General features: G+C 44.6%; 1 protein-coding gene across 1 annotated transcript in view; it reads left to right on the forward strand.

The window, feature by feature from the left end:
- SLC6A5 (solute carrier family 6 member 5) overlaps positions 1 to 18,944 on the forward strand; it is a 57,470-nt gene that overhangs the window by 25,913 nt on the left and 12,613 nt on the right. The window contains exons 8-13 of the mRNA XM_035266028.3: positions 936 to 1,070; positions 2,201 to 2,304; positions 5,496 to 5,620; positions 11,377 to 11,489; positions 12,229 to 12,360; positions 13,527 to 13,626. Of these exons, the coding sequence (XP_035121919.2) occupies positions 936 to 1,070; positions 2,201 to 2,304; positions 5,496 to 5,620; positions 11,377 to 11,489; positions 12,229 to 12,360; positions 13,527 to 13,626 (709 nt within the window). The remainder of the gene's footprint in view (positions 1 to 935; positions 1,071 to 2,200; positions 2,305 to 5,495; positions 5,621 to 11,376; positions 11,490 to 12,228; positions 12,361 to 13,526; positions 13,627 to 18,944) is intronic.

The raw sequence follows: 18,944 nt of genomic DNA on the forward strand, positions 1-18,944 counted from the left end.
AAGTTGTACTTGTCCAGCTCAGGTTCATGAACCTCTTAGAAAAGTCCCAGGTTGGGCACAGTGCCCTTCCCTGAACGTCCATCTTGCCCTGTGTGTAATTCCCTAGCCCATTACTCAGACATTGTTTTTGGGTCTTCTAAGTTAGGAGTCCCTTAATCTTTGTGCAGCTGGTGCTGGGCACAGCTCATAGGAGGCCCTCAACAAATATTTGTTGAACTTAATAGCATTTAATGACCCGCTGTTATAAATCAGGCATCATGCTAGGTCCTATCCGTGCATTAGCTCATTGAATCCTCACAACTATCTGTAAAAAGGTGCCATTATTCCTGATTTACAGGTATAGAAACTAAGGTTCAGAGAGCTTAATACATTGTCTAAGGTCACACAGCTACTCAGTGCCAGAGGTATGATTTCATCGGAACCTAAATGTGTCTAACTCTAAGATGATGTTCTTTTCACCTTATGGGATTGCCTCACTTAGGTATGTGTATAAGCAGGGATGGAAAGCTTAAGCTAATAGGATTCATCTCTAATGGTGGAATTTTGGTGCTGTACCAGGGGTTGGGGTAGGAGTTGGGCAGGAAGAAGGCATGGAGCCTCCCTCCTGCCCTCTGTGGTTCCCTAAAAAGTTGTGTACTCATCAGCTGTGCTGGGTGACATCTCCCTGCAGCCTTCTGGCTGTAAGTTGACTCACCCCTCAGCATTGGGTCTCCCCTAAGATGCTTTATTTCTAGCTCTTTCTGACTCACCTTTGGTGCCAGTGCCTTCCCTGCATCACCAGCCCTGGCTGAGTTTGAGGAGAACTACCCTGAAGTGCTCCCTGTCATGTGCTTGTGCCAGGTGGCAGCCCCACTCCTTCCCCAAGCAATGCTCCTCCTGCACTGTGCACTCTGCTGCACTGCTCTTCCCAGACCCTCTGCACACGGCTTTTCTAGGTGGTGTACTTCACAGCCACTTTCCCGTATGTCGTGCTCGTGATCCTCCTCATCCGAGGAGTCACCCTGCCTGGAGCTGGAGCTGGGATCTGGTACTTCATCACACCCAAGTGGGAGAAACTCACAGATGCCACGGTGGGCTTCTACTTTTACTTATAACTGACCCTGGGGGGAATGGCCCTCTGGGAGGTTTGGGCAGAAAGGGTTAGACTTCCTCCCGCTTTCCCAGGGAATCCCAGTGTGTGCTTTCACAAGCACCTGATGATCTTTGTACATTATATGCTCAGGTAATATTTAATAAGAAGTGGAAAACTGAGGGTTTTGAGATTCCTGGAATAATTGTCCTACATCTGAGGTTGCAATAGGTGCTGAAAATGAAGAATGAAATCCCCTTAATAGCTCTGGGCCACCTCACACCACTTTCTGTTACTAAAAATAGAATGTTGGAAGTTAGTTTTGCTTGTGGGAAAATAAAGCACTTAATGTAAACCACAAGCAATTCTATTTAAAAAATATGTTTACTGGAACCCTTTAAAGGTTCAGACACATCTGAATTCATTTTGAACACCCACACAGGGCCAGTACAACTTGAACTCTCTCTTTGCATATTCTGTACAGGCACATCTAACTCTAAAATTTCCAATTCAAAAACTGCAAATGAGGGGGTGATTGTTGAAGGGTAACTGAATTTTCTCACCTTAAAACTCTGCTTTTCCAGGGTGTGCTAAGAATGCATAGCTAGGATTGAGTTTGATTGCACATAAGGGAAAGTCATCTCTTAATGGCAGGTGACACTATAAAGTCTGCAGCAGCATAGAGGTTGCTTTACTAAGATTGAGGCTACAGAGTTTAGAAATTGACTAGCAGTTGTAATCTGTAGAAATGTCAGTTAAAAGGGTTTTTATTTTGCATCCGTTGATATATTTTGCTGTTGTAAATTATTATTCTCTGAGAGTATACTGACTTAAAGGAAGGACTCTCCCTTCCATTTAGCTTTACAGGAGAGAAAACATGAGCATGATATGTGGTATAGTTTATTGAGTTCCTCACCTTTGATAGAGGAAGTTGAAATCTCCCGGGTAATTTACTGGGCATTTGGTTTCCAGCACAAATGAGTTACGTTCTCATTGATGTCCATGTCAGGAGTCATCTTGTCCCTGATATTTCCTCTGGAAACATGATATGGCACTGGGTATGTGAGGCTCCCCTTCCCTGGGGCCAGTCTCCTTCACGGATCTTAAATCTCCTTCCCTTTTTCCTCCCAGGTGTGGAAAGATGCTGCCACTCAGATTTTCTTCTCTTTATCTGCTGCATGGGGAGGCCTGATCACTCTCTCTTCTTACAACAAATTCCACAACAACTGTTACAGGTATGTAGAGGGACTAAAAGATCTGGGGGTAGCCTGTGAGCAGGACACAACAATGGACTGAGTTATTAGACACCTGAGGCCACATCCTCACATTTCATAGGGAGTGCTAGAGATTTGCCTCTGGCCTAAGAGAAACCATCTGCTAAGGCCTAGCCACTAACTCCTGAAGGCCTGGGCCCTAATTTACACACCTGACTCTGACACACAGTGGGGGCTCAGTGGCTATGTATAGGATGGAAGCAAGTTTCTCTGGAGGTCACTGAGTAGTCAGCTGTGTTCTGTGATAGTCATTTGTGACTAGTCTGTGGATACAATGGATGGTGCCCTCACATGGTCTTCCCTTTGTGTGGGGCTGTGTTCTGATCTCTTCTTTTTTTTTGAGACGGAGTTTCGCTCTTGTTACCCAGGCTGGAGTTCAATGGTGTGATCTCGGCCCACTGCAACCTCTGCCTCCTGGGTTCAAATGATTCTCCTGCTTCAGCCTCCCGAGTAGCTTGGATTACAGGCATCCACCACCACACCCAGCTAATTTTTGTATTTTTAGTAGAGACGGGGTTTCACCATGTTGATCAGGCTGGTCTCAAACTACTGACCTTGCAATCTACCCACCTTGGCCTCCCAAAGTGCTGGGATTACAGGAGTGAGCCACCATGCCTGGCCACTCTCGTCTTTTTATAAAGACACCAGTCACAAATGTCACATTGGATCAATGACCACTCTAATAACCTCATTTAACTTAATTACCTCCTTAAACACCCTATCTCCAAATACAGTGACATTCGGAGATACTAGGGATTAGGATGACAAAATATGAATTTGGTAAGGGTGGGGGAGTGGTAGGAAGACATTTCAGTTCATAATAGCCTTGAGTGACAGACTGTGGTGTTTGAACTTCTTTGGTCACAACTGCACATTAACGGTTGACCCAAATTAGTCTGAACACCATTAAAGGGTGAAGCATTGCTGTCTTCTTTATTAGAAACGAGGCTGTATGATATAGCAGAAATAACCCAGGCTGAGAGTTAGAAAAGTCTAGATTCCAATCCTGGCCCACACCATTAATTAGTCCAATACCTTCCCTTGGGCCTCAGTTTCCTCATCAGTAAACCAAGGGGTCAGATGAGGGGGATCATTTGCTGCACTCTTGCTCTGGGCTAGGCTGTGCTTAGGACAGGCATCATCTCATTCTTACCACAGCCTAGGACAGAGATAGACGAATTGCTGCCATTTCAACATAGTGAAAAGGAAGTGAATTGCTCAAGGTCATGCCACTAAAAGGCAGGACAACCAGGATTTCAGGGTAGCCCTGCGGCTCCATTTAGCTGTGACCTCACATTTGAATCTAGGATGTCTGAAGGTAGGCTGGGAAACCCTGGCCATCTTACCAGCAGAGGACTCTGTGATGAAGCAGGAAGGCAGGGACACTGGGCTCGCTTCCTTTCTCTGACCCTTTGGCCTTCTTAACCCTGTGTGTCCCAACCCCAGGCTACCCTCAAATTTTAGGGACAGTTTGCTTTCCCACTGCCTTCTCTTCACTCATATATAGTTCCTGTCCTGGAGCTGACCGAGGCCCCATCTCCTCAATTTCTCTTCTGATGGACAGAGTCACCCTGTCCCTGGGATAATGTCTTAGTTTGTTCAGATTGCTCTAACAATATGCCATAGACTGAGTAATTTGTTTTTCTTTCTTTATACATTTTTTGCTTTTGTTATTTTTAAATGACGCATAGTAATTAGGCATATTTATGGAGTACGGTGTGATAGTTTGGTACATGTATGCAATGTGTAATGATCAAGTCAGGGTAATTAGCATATCTGCCACCTCAAACACTTATCATTTCTTTGTGTTGGGAACACTGAAAATTCATTCTATTTTTGAGACAGAGTTTTGCTCTCGTTACCCAGGCTGGAGTGCAATGGCACGATCTTGGCTCACCGCAACCTCTGCCTCCTGGGTTAAGGCAATTCTCCTGCCTCAGCCTCCTGAGTAGCTGGGATTACAGGCACACACCACCATGCCCAGCTAATTTTTTGTATTTTTAGTAGAGACGGGATTTCACCATGTTGACCAGGATGGTCTCTATCTCTTGACCTTGTGATCCACTCGCCTCAGCCTCCCAAAGTGCTGGGATTACAGGCTTGAGCCACAGCACCCGGCCTGAAAATTCATTCTTGTAGCTGTTTGAAACATATAATAAATTGTTAATATAGTTATCTTTAGTGCTATAGGATGATTTTTTTTTTGTTTTTTGAGATGGATTTTTGCTCTTGTTGCCCATGCTGGAGTGCAATGGCAGAATCTTGGCTCACTGCAACCTCTGCCTCCCAGGTTCAAGTAATTCTTTTGCCTCAGCCTCCCAGGTAGCTGGGATTGCCACCAGCTCACCTTTTTTTTTTTTTTTTTATTTAGTAGAGATGGGATTTCACCACGTTGGTCAGGCTGGTCCTGAACTCCTGACCTCAGGTGATTCACCTGCCTCAGATTCCCAAAGTGCTGGGATTAAGGCATGATTAATCTGCACCCGGCCAGGATGATTATTAATATAGGCATCCTATAGTGTTATAGAGCACTAGAATTTATTTCTTCTATCTAGCTATACTTTTGTATCTTTAACCAACTTTTGGCTATAAACAACAGAAATTTATTGCTCACAGTTCTGGGGGCTAGGGGAACTCCAAGTTCAAGGTGCTGGAAGACTGTCTGGAGGGCTGCTCTCTGTTTCAAAGATGGCACCTTGTTGCTGTGTCCTCATAAGGTAGAAGAGGCAGACACACTCCCTTCAGCCTCTTTTATAAAGGCACTAATCCCATGAGTTGGCTCTGCCCTCATGACTTAATCACTTTCTAAAGCCCCCACCTCTTAATACCATCAAATTGTGTATTGTTTCATTTAATGAATTTGGGGTGGGGGGATTCAGATCATAGTGGATGAGTTGAGACCCAGTTATATAGAAGGTGGAGTCAGAGCTTTGGCCCAGAGGTCTTGGATCAGGGCTAGTAGGGGAGATCTTTTGAGCCTTTTGGTGCTTTTTAAATGAGCCCAAGGAAGTCTGTGGTCAGGATGTGAACACACATGTACATGCCTACACCTGTGCAGACAAACACATGGACACACATTTGTGTGTTCTTGCCCTTGTCCCTTCCCACTCATCAAGCACACCTAATGGACAACTCTGGTCTCTTCCTTCCAGGGACACTCTAATCGTAACCTGCACCAACAGTGCCACAAGCATCTTTGCCGGCTTTGTCATCTTCTCCGTTATCGGCTTCATGGCCAATGAACGCAAAGTCAACATTGAGAATGTGGCAGACCAAGGTACATAACAGTTGTTACCCTGCTGTTGCAGGTCAGGTCCCAGGCTCATGTTCACAGGCTCCTAATTTATACTATGCTGAGAAGTTGACCTTCTGGAACAGGATAGAGGGTGGAGGAGCTCCGGTCCCTCTTTACAGAGGGACCAAGACAGGCTCAAGCAGGAAGCTCACTGCAGAGTCAGAACTGGCTGGTCTCTAACTAGAGGGATTGCTTTTAAAGCAATCTTTCCCTCTCCTCTCATCTCCTTCTCCTTCCCTTGCCCCTCTTAATTTAGCTCCAGCCTATAGAAGTAAGGGTTATACCTGTTAGGTACGAGTAGAGAATTTATTAAGCAAACCATTGCCCCAGGAGCTGATGTGGGCAGAGGCTGCTGTCGGATGACATTCCTTGCAGAGGGCCCTGTCAAAACCAAGGCTTAATGAGAGAACTGACTTCAGAGGAGCATTTTCCTTACAAAGCACTTTTCTGATTGTTAGGTCAAATGTGCTTTCAGGGCCTTCTGCTTACTTAGCAATGCAGACCTGCAATTTTTTTCCCAGTGGGTAGAAAGGTTGGATTGTGCTGGGTGGGTGGAGACGCATGTGGGGTGAATGTTTACTCTCTACCCAAACGATCTTTTTATTAATTGCTAACATTTGTATGGTGCTTTCAAGTTTATAAAGACTTTCATTTTTATCACATTTAATTCATATTATTAGGAATGCATTTTGCAGAGAGCATTCAAGATTTTTGTTTAACTCTTCACTCTTACCCAGCCTGATTCCACAAAGGATTTGTATATTTAGTAGGTTTCAGTGATCAAGAGCTTTCATTGTGTCTATTGTTTACCATTATGATCTCATTCTCTAATCACACACTTATGGGATGCCTTGTGTGTTGGTCCTGTGCCTGGTGCTGTGGGGCATGACTGTGGCCCTGGACAACCCAGAGGTGTACCTGTGAGAGGCTTTTCTGGGCAGTTAACTTCCTTCAAGGAGCTGACTGCAATTCTCAGATAATGACCTAGATGTGGTGAGAGAACTAAGCCCTAGAAATGTCACCTTTTTGAATGCTAAGATCTCTTCTGGCTCCCCAAGGGTAATTCATTACTGCTCCAGTTCATGCTGATGGTGCACCAGGGGCCTCAAAGAGTTAAAGAGCCAGCACGTTTCAGGGGTGCAATTATCTCTCCCTGGAGAGAGTGTGAAACCCTGAGGGGTGTTTGGTTCTGCAGCAGTGCACCAAATTAGAGGGGCCCCAGGAGATAAGCAATGGCTCTCCCTGGTAGAGAATTCTCAGATACCCTGGGAGAGAGGGAGGGAAAGTGAGAAGGTAAGAAGGTTTTGTCCTTAGAAGTACCCGAGTCACTTCCAGCTGTCCTGTAACCTCATTTCCTCCTAGCAGAGTGGCTGGAGCAGATATGTTCTGTCTCATTTTCTAGTAGACCTTAGGTGTTTTACTTTTTGTGACATTACGAGTTCTTTTGGAACCAGTGGCCAAGCTGCTAGAGATAGTGAATCCTGAGATATAGACCAGGTTAGTAAATGATTCTGAACTCTTTTCTGCTCCAGGAAAGGGATTTGTGGGGAGATATTGCAAAAATGCAAATAGAATTTTGTTTATCTCGTATGTAAAACGCAGCCAACAATTATCCATGATTTTCTCTGAAATTTCTCCTTTCCAGTGTTTTTTAAATTTCCTTTGATTTTTAACAAGGATAAGTGCACTTCTAACAGGTTCTAACTTGCTGTGTTAATACTTGTTTCTTGCATAGGGACAGTGGGCCTCATCTCCCACAGGAGAGGGCCCATGAGACCTCCTAGACCCACTGGGGAAGCTTTCCTGCTCATCTGAGCCTGCATGTATTTTTATATGTGCTTTACAGGCTTGTCTTACTTGCCCTGATATAATGGAGGCTCTGCAGAATACAGGACAGAGATTTGGGGTCAGGCCTGCATTAAACCCGAGCCCCACTTCCTCCTTGCTGGGCAACATTGGCATGTAAACATTCAGGACATTTTTGCTGATCCAACAGTGGTAACTAAGTTTTGGTCTTTAATCAAACAGAGGGTCTCCTTAATGACCTAACATTATTCAATTTGGTTTACCACGCCCTTCTGAAAGAGGCGTTTCTACCAAAATTATCATCCTACATCTTGGCCTTATCAAAATTCTGAGGGGATGAGGATGGGATTGGGGAAGAGACCAAGTTGTCTTTTGCTTTTATGATAGGCATAGGGAAGGGGGCGTGTTCTTCTGTGGGAAAGCTTCCAGGGAAGTTAGCCTTTCAGAGCCATCTCTCCACCATATGCATTGCTGTCCATAGAGTGGTGACTCATGTTCAGAATCTATACTGAAGCCAAACAAAGATGTTTATCCAACAACAGAAAGACTGAGTTAGACCAGTGTAGATAAGCACAAATGTGCATATTTATTTAGCGTTCCCAGGTGTAGGTAACTCTCAGCTAACCAGAGCACTAGAAGTACTACCTTGGTTCCCTTGCCCCATAATAGTTCAGATACCTTGCTGATCAAAATAAGCATTCACGAACAGCATGGACGCCCCACTTCCATGCAGCCAGCCATCTGTCTACCACCTGTATCCCAATCCTTCTGCCCAAAGGCACAGAACTCCAGGTGGCATATCCTCAGAGAACAGGTTCAATTTGTAATAGTTATCACAGCAGAGTGGCTACCAAGCTGTGCAATGGGCCTTGATGTATTGCACTGACCAGAGCTCCTTGCTGTGTCTTTAGTTGCACTCTAGGATAAAGGAGGCTCTCATGGTAGAATCTCTGGGGACTCTGCTCAAGTTACTGAAATGCAGAGCCCCTCTGGTTCCGTCTCACGAGAAGATTAATAACTGTCTCTGTTTTCTGAGTTCCTAGTATGTCCAGGCATTGTTCTAAGCTTTTTACTTGTGTTGATGCATTTAATTCTCACAGAAGCTCTATAAAGGTAGGTACTATTATTATTTCCATTGTGTGGATAGGAAAACTAAAGTTTGTCTAGAGAGAACAAGTGACTCCCCTAAGTCCTCAGCTAGTAAAAGGCACAGCCAATTTTTAAATTTTTTTTAGATGGAGTCTTGCTCTGTCATCCAGGCTGGAGTGCAGTGGTGTGATCTTGGCTCACTACAACCTTCGCCTACCAGGTGCAAGCGATTCTTCCATCTCAGCCTCCCAAGTAGCTGGAACTACAGGCACCTTCCACCACACCTGGCTAATTTTTGCATTTTTAGTAGAGACGGGATTTCACCATGTCGGTCAGGTTGGTCTTGAACTCCAGACCTCGTGATCCACCTGCCTCAGCCTCCCAAAGTGCAGGGATTACAGGCATGAGCCACTGCACCTAGCCACTACCAGTTTTTTAATCCATGGGGAATAGAGCCTGTACTCTAGCCACTGGGCTCTACTGCCTCCCAGTGGGAGAGCTTGGCCTCCATCAGACTGGCCATTTCTTTTTTTAAGATGGAGTCTTGTTCTGTTGCCCAGGCTGGAGTAGAGTGGCACAATCTTGGCTCACTGCAATCTCTGTGTCCTGGGTCAAGCGATTCTCCTGCCTCAGCCTCCTGAGTAGTTGGGATTACAGGTATGCACCATCATGGCTGGCTAATTTTTGTACTTTCAGTAGACATGGGGTTTCACCATGTTGGCCAGGCTGGTTTTGAACTCCTGACTTCCTGATCTGCCCGCCTTGGCCTACCAAGGTGCTGATATTACAGGCATGAGCCACTGTGCTTGTCCCATATACTCTTTTAAACATCTAATGATGTTATTCCCCAGATGACTTCATTGCCCATCTGCCTTGGGTAAGTGGAATCTGCTGTAATTTAGCTTGCAAATAATGCCTTCACCACGGGACTTTAGGGAAGCAGCTGAAATGGAACCAGGCTGAATATTTTGAAATCATTTCCTTGCTCTAAAAAAGCAGTAAAGCCCAAAAGGTAGAATCTTGTTAAAGTAAGCAGCTGAGGATCTCTGGTAGTGGCCATTCAAGACCTTCCTGTCAGCTTATCAGCCTGTTGCCAGAGCATTAAACTGACTTCCTTGTTGTTCTGCATTTGAGACCTGTTTCGAACTTTAGTTTAATACAGATGTTTCTTTTATGTTCACATAGGGAGCCTTCAGAGCCCGACTCTACAGTCTGTTCAATAAATGCATAAAGCAGGGGTATCTCAGGCATTTGAGGCTTTATATTTTAAATACCCCAAGGCCTTAGGCAACATTAGGAACTAATAACCTGATAAATTCCAGTTTTAAAAAGTGCTGTTATGCTTGAGTTATAAAAATTCTAGGTGCTGTGATTTCTGGTTGTAGACGTGTGCTGGCTGTGGATTATCCCGGTGCTCACGTTCACTTGTCTCTGCCCATTATCAATCAGTTTTCTACTTACAGGGAAATTCACAACCACTGTGTCTTTAGCCACCCTTGGTTACAGTAATCTTCCCAGTGAGGCCATGAGGCAGGTAGAATGGCTGGCAGGGCTTTATGATAGCAGAGAAAACTGCCACTCAGACATCCCCCACCAAAACCACGTGAGGTATTCTAGAGAAAACCTGAATCGGAACAGCCAACTTCCAAGTTCATAGTCCACGCATAATAGAAGATAATAATTCTGTGAATGTAGATGATGTGGGAGGTACTGGGCTCAGTGTTTTACCTGTGTTTTCTCATTTGTTCATTGTAACCACCTTGTGAGGTACTATTTTTAGCCCCATTTTACAGATGGACAAAATTGAGGCTTACGGAAATTAAATAACTTGTCTAGGGTTATACAGATGGTAAGTCATGAAATCTGGATTTGAACCAGATCTAACCCTTAGAGACTAAACCCTCTTACCTGATGTTTCATGCCCTGGCCCCTGCTACAGCTAACTACTGATGTAGCCCCATTTATACCAACAGGGCAAGATCCCCAAAGTGTTAGATTCGTATTTTATGTGAATGTTTTCTCCTGGAGGACTAAATAGGAGGAAAGGTAGTTAAAGAAAAAAAAAATACGAATGCATGCCAGTCTTAACACCTAGGTGATGGGCTGCTAGGTACAGCAAACCACCATGGCATACATTTACCTGTGTAACAAACCTGCACATCCAGCACATATACCCCGGAACTTAAAAAAAATAATTAAATAAAGTAAGAAATAATGTCATTCTGGTCATGTTTCAACTTTTAGAGCAGCAATTCTCAAACCTCAGCACTATTGACACTTGAGACAAGATAATTCTCTGTTGGCAGGAAGCTGTCTTGTGCATTGTAAGATGCTTAGCAGTATCCCTTGCCTCCACCCACTAGATGCCAGCAATTGTCCTACCACCAACCCAGCTCCGAGAATAAAAAATGTCTGCAGACATTGTCAAATATCCCCTGGGGTGCAAAAATCACTGCTGGTTGAGTACTGCTGCTCTAAAGGGTAATTAATTATATTCCCCTTAATTCATCCAACACGAATCTAGAGTTTCTTATTTTATGTACGTGGGACACAGCTTAGCCGTGGAGTCCAGTAGAGTTACCTCTGAGTCTCTGCTTAGACACTATTTTTAGGCCTCTCCTGTGAGTTCTCCTAGCTGTTGACCTAATTCCCTTGGTCTTTCCCTTCAAGGATCCCATGGTTCTATTGAGGAAATGGATAGAGATGAGTAAAAAATAACCAACAGTGGAAATGGCATATAAGAAGTAATAAATGAGGATCTCAGTGGAGAGATGGCCCTCTGGGCTCTGGGAAGAGGGGCCTTGAGTAGGGCCTGCCTGCAATCATCTGTCTGTTCCTTCCAGGGCCAGGCATTGCATTTGTGGTTTACCCAGAAGCCTTAACCCGGCTGCCTCTCTCTCCATTCTGGGCCATCATCTTCTTCCTGATGCTCCTCACTCTTGGACTTGACACTATGGTGAGCCCCTTTCCCATCAGTCTCTATCCCAGGCTCCTTTTGATGACTCCCCTTCTCCTTGTTCCTGGGTTCACCCTTCGTGAGAGGGGTTGGCTTAGGGGTGTCTGAATGCTTCTCCCAAGAGTTCTAGAGATGCTGAAGTGCCTTTGTAGGGCTCAGGATCACCTTGTATTTTGGGTGCTCATGTAACAGTGCAAGGGAGTCATCCTCTCTCCTTCCTTCCGCCTTTGTTCTATGTGGCAACTTTTAGCTTGTGTACTTCCTGCCTTCACGTCATTTTGCTAAAGCAAATTCTGTAGGGCTGGATAAAGAATAATATGAAGTCAATTTTAGGGACATTGCTGTGGGGAGACAATTACAGATCCTGTTGACAGCTGCTCAGAGTTTAGTCCTTGGGTGCAAAGAGGGTTTTTCCTTAAGCAGAAGAGCAAATGCAAGGTAAACTGGAGGAGAGTAATTTACATCCCACGAATGCAAAGTGAAACTTAAAGTGTCCTGATGGGTGAATATGAATGCAAGTCTCTGGGGGCTAGAAGCCCACTTTTTAAAGCTCACATCCTGCTTGGGTTCTCTTGGCTGCCCTTGTGGGTTGGACCCCAAGGAGGCCTTTTAGACCCATTGAGGGAGTGCTGTCCTAAAAAACACAAATACTTTCCTGGATGGGACATGCGGAGGGCTTTGTGGTACCTTCTGGGTGATACAGTCTGACTCAGATGTTCATTTCCTGATATGGTTCTAGTTTGCCACCATCGAGACCATAGTGACCTCCATCTCAGATGAGTTCCCTAAGTACCTGCGCACACACAAGCCAGTGTTTACTCTGGGCTGCTGCATTTGTTTCTTCATCATGGGTTTTCCAATGATCACTCAGGTAAGCTGCCTCCTGGGCACAGGCTTGGGGTGGGGGCAGGTGGGTATTAGGCCGCTGGCTATCTGTCCTTCAATCCTTAGCTCTCAGACCTTCTAAGCAAAGGCAAATCACTGCCATTTCCATGTAGATCGCACCAGTTCATTAGGGATTCTGACTGCAGAGGGAAATATGTCATCTTGGCTACCAGTGATGCTTCTAGTATCTTCATAATTGAGATGTAGCCTTATTGAGCCAACAAGACAGGTGTGTCCTACTTTAAGAAAATAGAATACATGGTTGGGTGCAGTGGCGCATGTCTCTAGTCCCAGCTACTCGGGAGGCTGAGGCAGAAGGATTGCTTGAGGCCAGGATTTCAAGGTTGCAGCATGCTCTGATTGCATGTGTGAATAGCCACTATACTCCTGCCTGGGCAACATCGTGGGACCCTGCCTCTAAAAAAGTAAATAAAAAATTAGGAATAAGAAAACAGAATACATGAAAATCTATATTTACTAACCAGATACATTTTCTGATGATTACTGTCATGTATGGGTCAACAGCCACTTCAGTTTCTTCTAGTCCTGAGTGTCTTGGTAAATTGTGTTAGCTCACTCAGGATATATATTGCTTTTGTTGTCCCTGTGGCCTTGAGCAATTTAACTACTCTGGGCTTTAATTTCTTCTTCTGTAGAATAGCAGATTGGAATGTGAGGGTCTCTAAGCCTCATTTATTGCAGGGAGACTTAAAGAGTGAGGTAGATACATGGGGATGTGTGAGAAATGCCCAGAGATGCCTAAAGGTCATTGAAGGGTCAATTAAATGCAGATACTTAGGTGGAAATGATTAATTGCTTAAAGCAAAACTAAAGCAATCTGGCTGTTTACACACATACACTTCTTCAGACATTGACCTTTGCCTTCCAAGAGTATGATGTTAAATCTCTTTTTTTGGTGCTTGTTATATTGATCAGCTCAGAGCCTGTTGAGGAACTGCTTTGCTGACACAGCAAGGCCTCCAGCTTACATGCTGGACCAGGTATAGGTTACTGCGACTGAGAGGAGGAGAGATGCATGGATTCCTGTTTGCACCTGACTCTTCATAGGATTGAGCGAATTGGCTGTTAAATTTGGGAAGAGAGCCTGGCTCCAGGACGCATTTGATATTGGTTGTTTCTCTCTCCTGTTAGGGTGGAATTTACATGTTTCAGCTTGTGGACACCTATGCTGCCTCCTATGCCCTTGTCATCATTGCCATTTTTGAGCTCGTGGGGATCTCTTATGTGTACGGTAAGGAAATCACTGTGCCTATTGCTGAGGTGAAGCTTGAGTGTTGGTAAGGCATTCATGGCAAGCAGATTTTCCACACTTAATAAGACAATACAAGGATTAAATTGCGACTATTTAGGAAACCGAAGAGAGCTGCACCTTTGTTTCCAAACTTGCCTCAAGGCCACTGTGATCCAAATTTAATAGAGAAACAAGAGCTGGCTGGTGGTGAAACTCAGAAATCTTTCTATCAGAAATTCGTAGGACTCAGACACCCCTTTGGGTATGGTCTGGCATGGGAACAGTTAATGCCTGTGAATAATGGCAGATCAGGAAGGAAGGGCTACTTTGCAGGTGTGAAATTATTACCTGGTTTTCAGTGCCCAAGCTGCTTGAATTGAGGGGTAATTTTGTAGCCGGTCCCTGAGTAATGTAGTGAGAACAGAGACCACTCAGCTCACAGATCCTTAGGAAACTTTATTAGCATCGTAGGAGACTGTGATGCAATATCTTAATCTCAGATTTTTCCAGAAATAAACTTCCAGTTGTCTTACGGTTTAGCCGTCCCATCACAACAGCAACTGGCATACCGTATTAGTGGGGCCATTATCAAGAACAGGAATGGTGAGCTATCAGATGCCATCTTTGCCCTTGTGTGGAGGTTTTCTTCCTTGGGGTTTCAAGAGTGTCTCCTGGTCCCTTGTATGTACTGTCAGTCAGTTCAAGAAAGTGCTATTTGATTCAAGGCCCTACTCACTTCTTTCTGCTTGGAAGTCTGCTCAGAACTATCCCTAGGCCTCACTAATGTAAAGGCCACCATAGCAAATGTCAGGAAGGCAAACATCCAGTTCAGACTATCTAACTGTACCTAAGATCCCAAAAGAGAGAGCAACATATTCTAAGCTAAAAGGAAGTGCAAGATATTATTTGGAATGCAGGATATGCTTGAGGGACAAATGTACCATCTGGAGCCCAAAGGAAGAGGAGTCTGCAGAGCTCTGCTCTTTTTTTAAAATTATTATTATACTTTAACTTCTGGGGTACGTGTGCAGATCTTGCAGGATTATTACACAGGTATACAAATGCCATAGTGGTTTGCTGCCTCCATCCCCCCGTCACCTACATTAGGTTCTCCTGCTGTTATCCCTCTCCAATCTCCCCACCCCCTGCTGTCCCTCCCCTAGCCCCCCCACCCCCCAACAGACTTCAGTGTGTGATGTTCCCCTCCCTGTGTTCATGTATTCTCATTGTTCAACCCCCACTTATGAGTGAGAACATGCGGTGTTTGGTTTGCTGTTCTTATGTCAGTTTGCTGAGAATGATGGCGTCCAGATTCATCCATGTCCCTGCAAAGGACATGAACTTATCCTTTTTTATGGCTGCATAGTATTCCATATTGTATATGTGCCACATTTTCTTTATCCAGTCTATCCTTGATGGGCATTTGGGTTGGTTCCAAGTTTTTGCTGTTGTAAACAGTGCCACAATAAACCTGTGCATGTCAGCAATCCCACTGCTGGGTATATACCCAAAGGATTAGAAATTGTTCTATTATAGAGCTCTGCTCTTTAAACTGGAGGCCCAGCAAAGCTCGCCTTAACCTCCAGGTGTCCCTGTTACAAGCATCTTTTTCTTAATGTAATTGTTAGCCTCCACCCAACAGGTGTTTAACAACGTCTTGCTTTTCTTGAAAACCCATTAAAATAAAGGGGGTGGAGCGGGAATCAAGATGGAAAAAGGAAACCTCCTGTGTAAACCTCCTGGTACTCCAGAAACAGGATGATACTTGCAGTCAATTTTGGGCATTGGTGGAAGGGGAATTTGTCTCAGATTAAAGATCACGTCCCCACTGCAGGGAGAGTTCAGTTCCTGGCAAGAGAACTGGGCAAGCATGCCAGCTGTCCTGATGAGATCAGAGAGCCAGCTGCCAGCTCTTTTGGCTGCTAAGACAGCCTGGCTGCTGCAGCGATGCTGTGATTGAAGACCTGCTGTCGAAGCTAGGGTGAGGCTTCAAAGTGATTTCTACCTGAGCAGAGAGTGGTAGAAACCCAGTGAAATCAATCCATCACAGTGAATCTTAACTTTGTGCCCAGAAACCAAAGGCCTTGCCAGGAGAGGCAAGAAGAAGCCTCCAAGGTCCTTCTTTGGCAATTCAGTCCCTCATGGGTCCACATGTAAGTTCAGGTCACCAGATATCTGTTGGCAAAGTCAGGAAAGCGCTTTATTTGCAACACTGGCCCAACTGCAAATAACTGTCTCATTTACATCTTCTGTTACCTATACCCTAACTGTTGATTGCCACAAAGGGCACGTTTGCACAGTTCTTTCCTATAAAACAGGGCTGTGCAGTATGGCTTAAAACATCATTGAAATAGAAACCTCTTATTATTTCTGTTTTTAGGAATTAAGTAAATAGCTTTTCCTCCACCTTCGTACAAATCTAGTCATAGGTTTCTTAGTTCTGAAGGGAAAAATAAATCCTGAGTGCTTTAGTCCCTGGGCTATATCAATTTTCCTTGGAACTACACAAGGAATCCCCTGGTTTCTAAGTAAGAGTGCTGGTGTTGGCCTTGCCTCCAGAATCAGGTTGACTCTGTGCTGGACTCATGTTGAACCCGACTTCTGCAGTGTCAGGTTTGGGTGTGTGCCTCTGATTTGAATCTGGATGGATTCTAGGAGTTCAGGAAGAAAAGTTGAAATAAGCTAACATGACTGTTTGAGGTAAAAAATAAGTCTGCACAAATCTGTAATTTGTATCCCAGAAGACAGTGTATTCTTTATTGAGATGACGAGGCCCCAAACCAGTGCAGGGTTCATTTAAAATAGTAGAACATAAACCTGTGAAAGGTTAAAATGCACCTGACTCACCTGGTATACTACCTTCCTCGTGAGAATTAAAAAAAAATAAGCCAGTGAATTGAAGAGATTTGTGTTTTCTTCTTGTTTCTAATAATCTCTAGATTCTAGAGGATATCATTTAAACATTTGAAATATGGTAGGTATAATTTTCAAGTTTTATTTATTAGATTGAAACAGTTGTTTGAATTTCTTAAGTCAACATGTCTCAGTCGCCAATAGCTGGCTTTGAGGTATCCAGGTTTAAAAGAATAACTCCTTGAGTTTTGTGTAGAAGTGGTCCCTTTAGCGGACTTTCACCTAAATAGAGACATTTGAAAAAATATTTTCATTTTCCTGGAGCCAATACAGGGGCCTTCTAGCTGGAGGAACAATGCGATTGAATAGCCACCACCAAGGTCTCCTGCCTGCTCACTGCCTGGCTCTCCATGTGTATATCCCCCGCTTCAGTGTGGAGTGGTCTTGATCTGTTTTCCACGTCAGCCAGTTCCTTGTTTCATATCCCACCTCCAAGATGGCCTCTCTCCACATTCTTTTTTTTTCTTTTATGCCCCCACATGCCCCTTAAAAAATTTTTTTAAAATCTACATTCTTGTGAGAAATGTTAGATTCACAGCAGGCTGATGGGCTATCTGTCTTCAGTTCTTGCCCATCCTGCTAGCTGAACTCAGCAAGATTTTTCAAAATAAGGAACAAAACAAACAGAACACAAACAAAACAGGACAAAAAAAAAAAAAATAAAGTGTTCCCCCAAACTCTACGAATTCAAGCTTAATTTATATCTCTATGATCCCCCTCCCTGAGCTCCATTTTCCCTTATGTTTTTATCTGAAATATCACTGTATACAGCACCAATTTCGGAGTGTAGCATTCCCTACCTCCATTTGCTGGGACTCAGTAAACGATAGGAAGGAGAGGCTTTAGTTCACTAATAACTCACACTGGTAACTGTGTGTGAGTATGTCATGTGGGCTTTTAAGAATGTGGAGAGGAAGGGATAATTTCCTATATTCAAGGAACTTGCCAACTGGCTCTCGAGGAAGAGCACGCACACGTAAGACACTGAGCTGTGCATCCCTGGCTGTGAGCCCTTTTGCTGCCCAGAGATAATGGAGGGTCAGAGTAGTCAGAAAAACCTTGGAGGTGGCATCTCAGAGATAAAATAAAAGAAATAAACACTGGGACTTAGGGAGTGTTAAGCTGAGGACCTTCACATTAACTACAAAAGAATAACTTGGGAATTTACTTGTCTAAAAGTATACACAAGACTGGAGACATAATTTGTGGGACATAGTACTAAATGAAAATATAGAGTCCCTTGTTGAAATAAAATATATGAATTTCAAGATGGTGGCAGGAGAGCACTAAACCAGGTGTGGTTCCTCTCTGAGCACACAGAACTCTGTGCTGAGACAGGAACCACACCTGGCCACCCAGGAGGGAGAGCAGCCCCATGAACTGTATCCATACCAAGGGCATGGTGTGGTTTAGAGAGGCAAAAGCCACAGAGGTGCACAGAGGAAAGTGATTGGCTGGTTAAGCAAGTCCTTGACTTCTCAGTTCAGGACCTTTTGGTCATGTGGAGTTTGTCACGGACCAATTTCGGAGCCTCCTATCTGTTTGAGTCTAATATAATAGCCACGAGTTCACCATCTTTTTGTCCCCCCTGCTGTTTTTCTGCTAATTCAAACTCATTTTTGAGAAGCAGCTGCTTAGAGCCTTCTTGAGGCCTGACTGCTTAGTCTTTTACCCCTCCAGGCTCAAGGTAATGCAGCAGGCAAGTCCCTCTTGCCCAGGCTCAAGGTTCCATGAACAATTCCTTTCTCATGGTTTAGGCCTTGAAGGCAAGATGGATTTGGATTAGGGGAAAGCAGAAAGCAGGCAGAGGAAGCCATATAGACAGAGGCCTAAGATGAAAATAGCTGTTGACTCAGTGAAGGACTCAGGTGGGGACTTGGATGGTGCTGGGTGCTGGGAGTGAAGCAGAGGCTGGAGAAACTGGAGAGCTTGACTCAGGAATGGGCGTGGTGCAGGAGGGTTGTCCCATGGGTCCTAGCATCTAGAGGGCCAGCCCATGAGTGGGCAGGACAGGCAGAGCAATCCTAAGATCTGGAGCTAATCCAGGGCAGAGGCCACATGTCTAGAGCCCTCCTGTGAGGCCCCGGAGGGTGGGTGGCGAATGACTTTCCAGGGTTCAAACCGGCCCCGGAACCCAAGCCTTTTCACTCTTGGTCCCAGGACTGTTCCTCTGCATTAAGCTGTCTCTTGCTGAAAACTGAAAACTGAGCACCCATGATCCATCCCTTCCTACAGCTTGGGGTCCAGCTCTTCATCCCGCCTTGGAGAGCTTGAGCACTTTTGTCGTGATCCCCTCCCCTTATAAGAGGCTGTTTTTGTGTAGTCCTTGGGTCTAACCTGGAGCCTTATCATATCAGTGCCCCATTCAAGCCACATACCACCAGCTCTTGGGGATGGTTTTATGA

The sequence above is a fragment of the Callithrix jacchus genome, chromosome 10, assembly GCF_049354715.1.
Source record: "Callithrix jacchus isolate 240 chromosome 10, calJac240_pri, whole genome shotgun sequence".
Taxonomy (NCBI): Eukaryota; Metazoa; Chordata; class Mammalia; order Primates; family Cebidae; genus Callithrix; species Callithrix jacchus.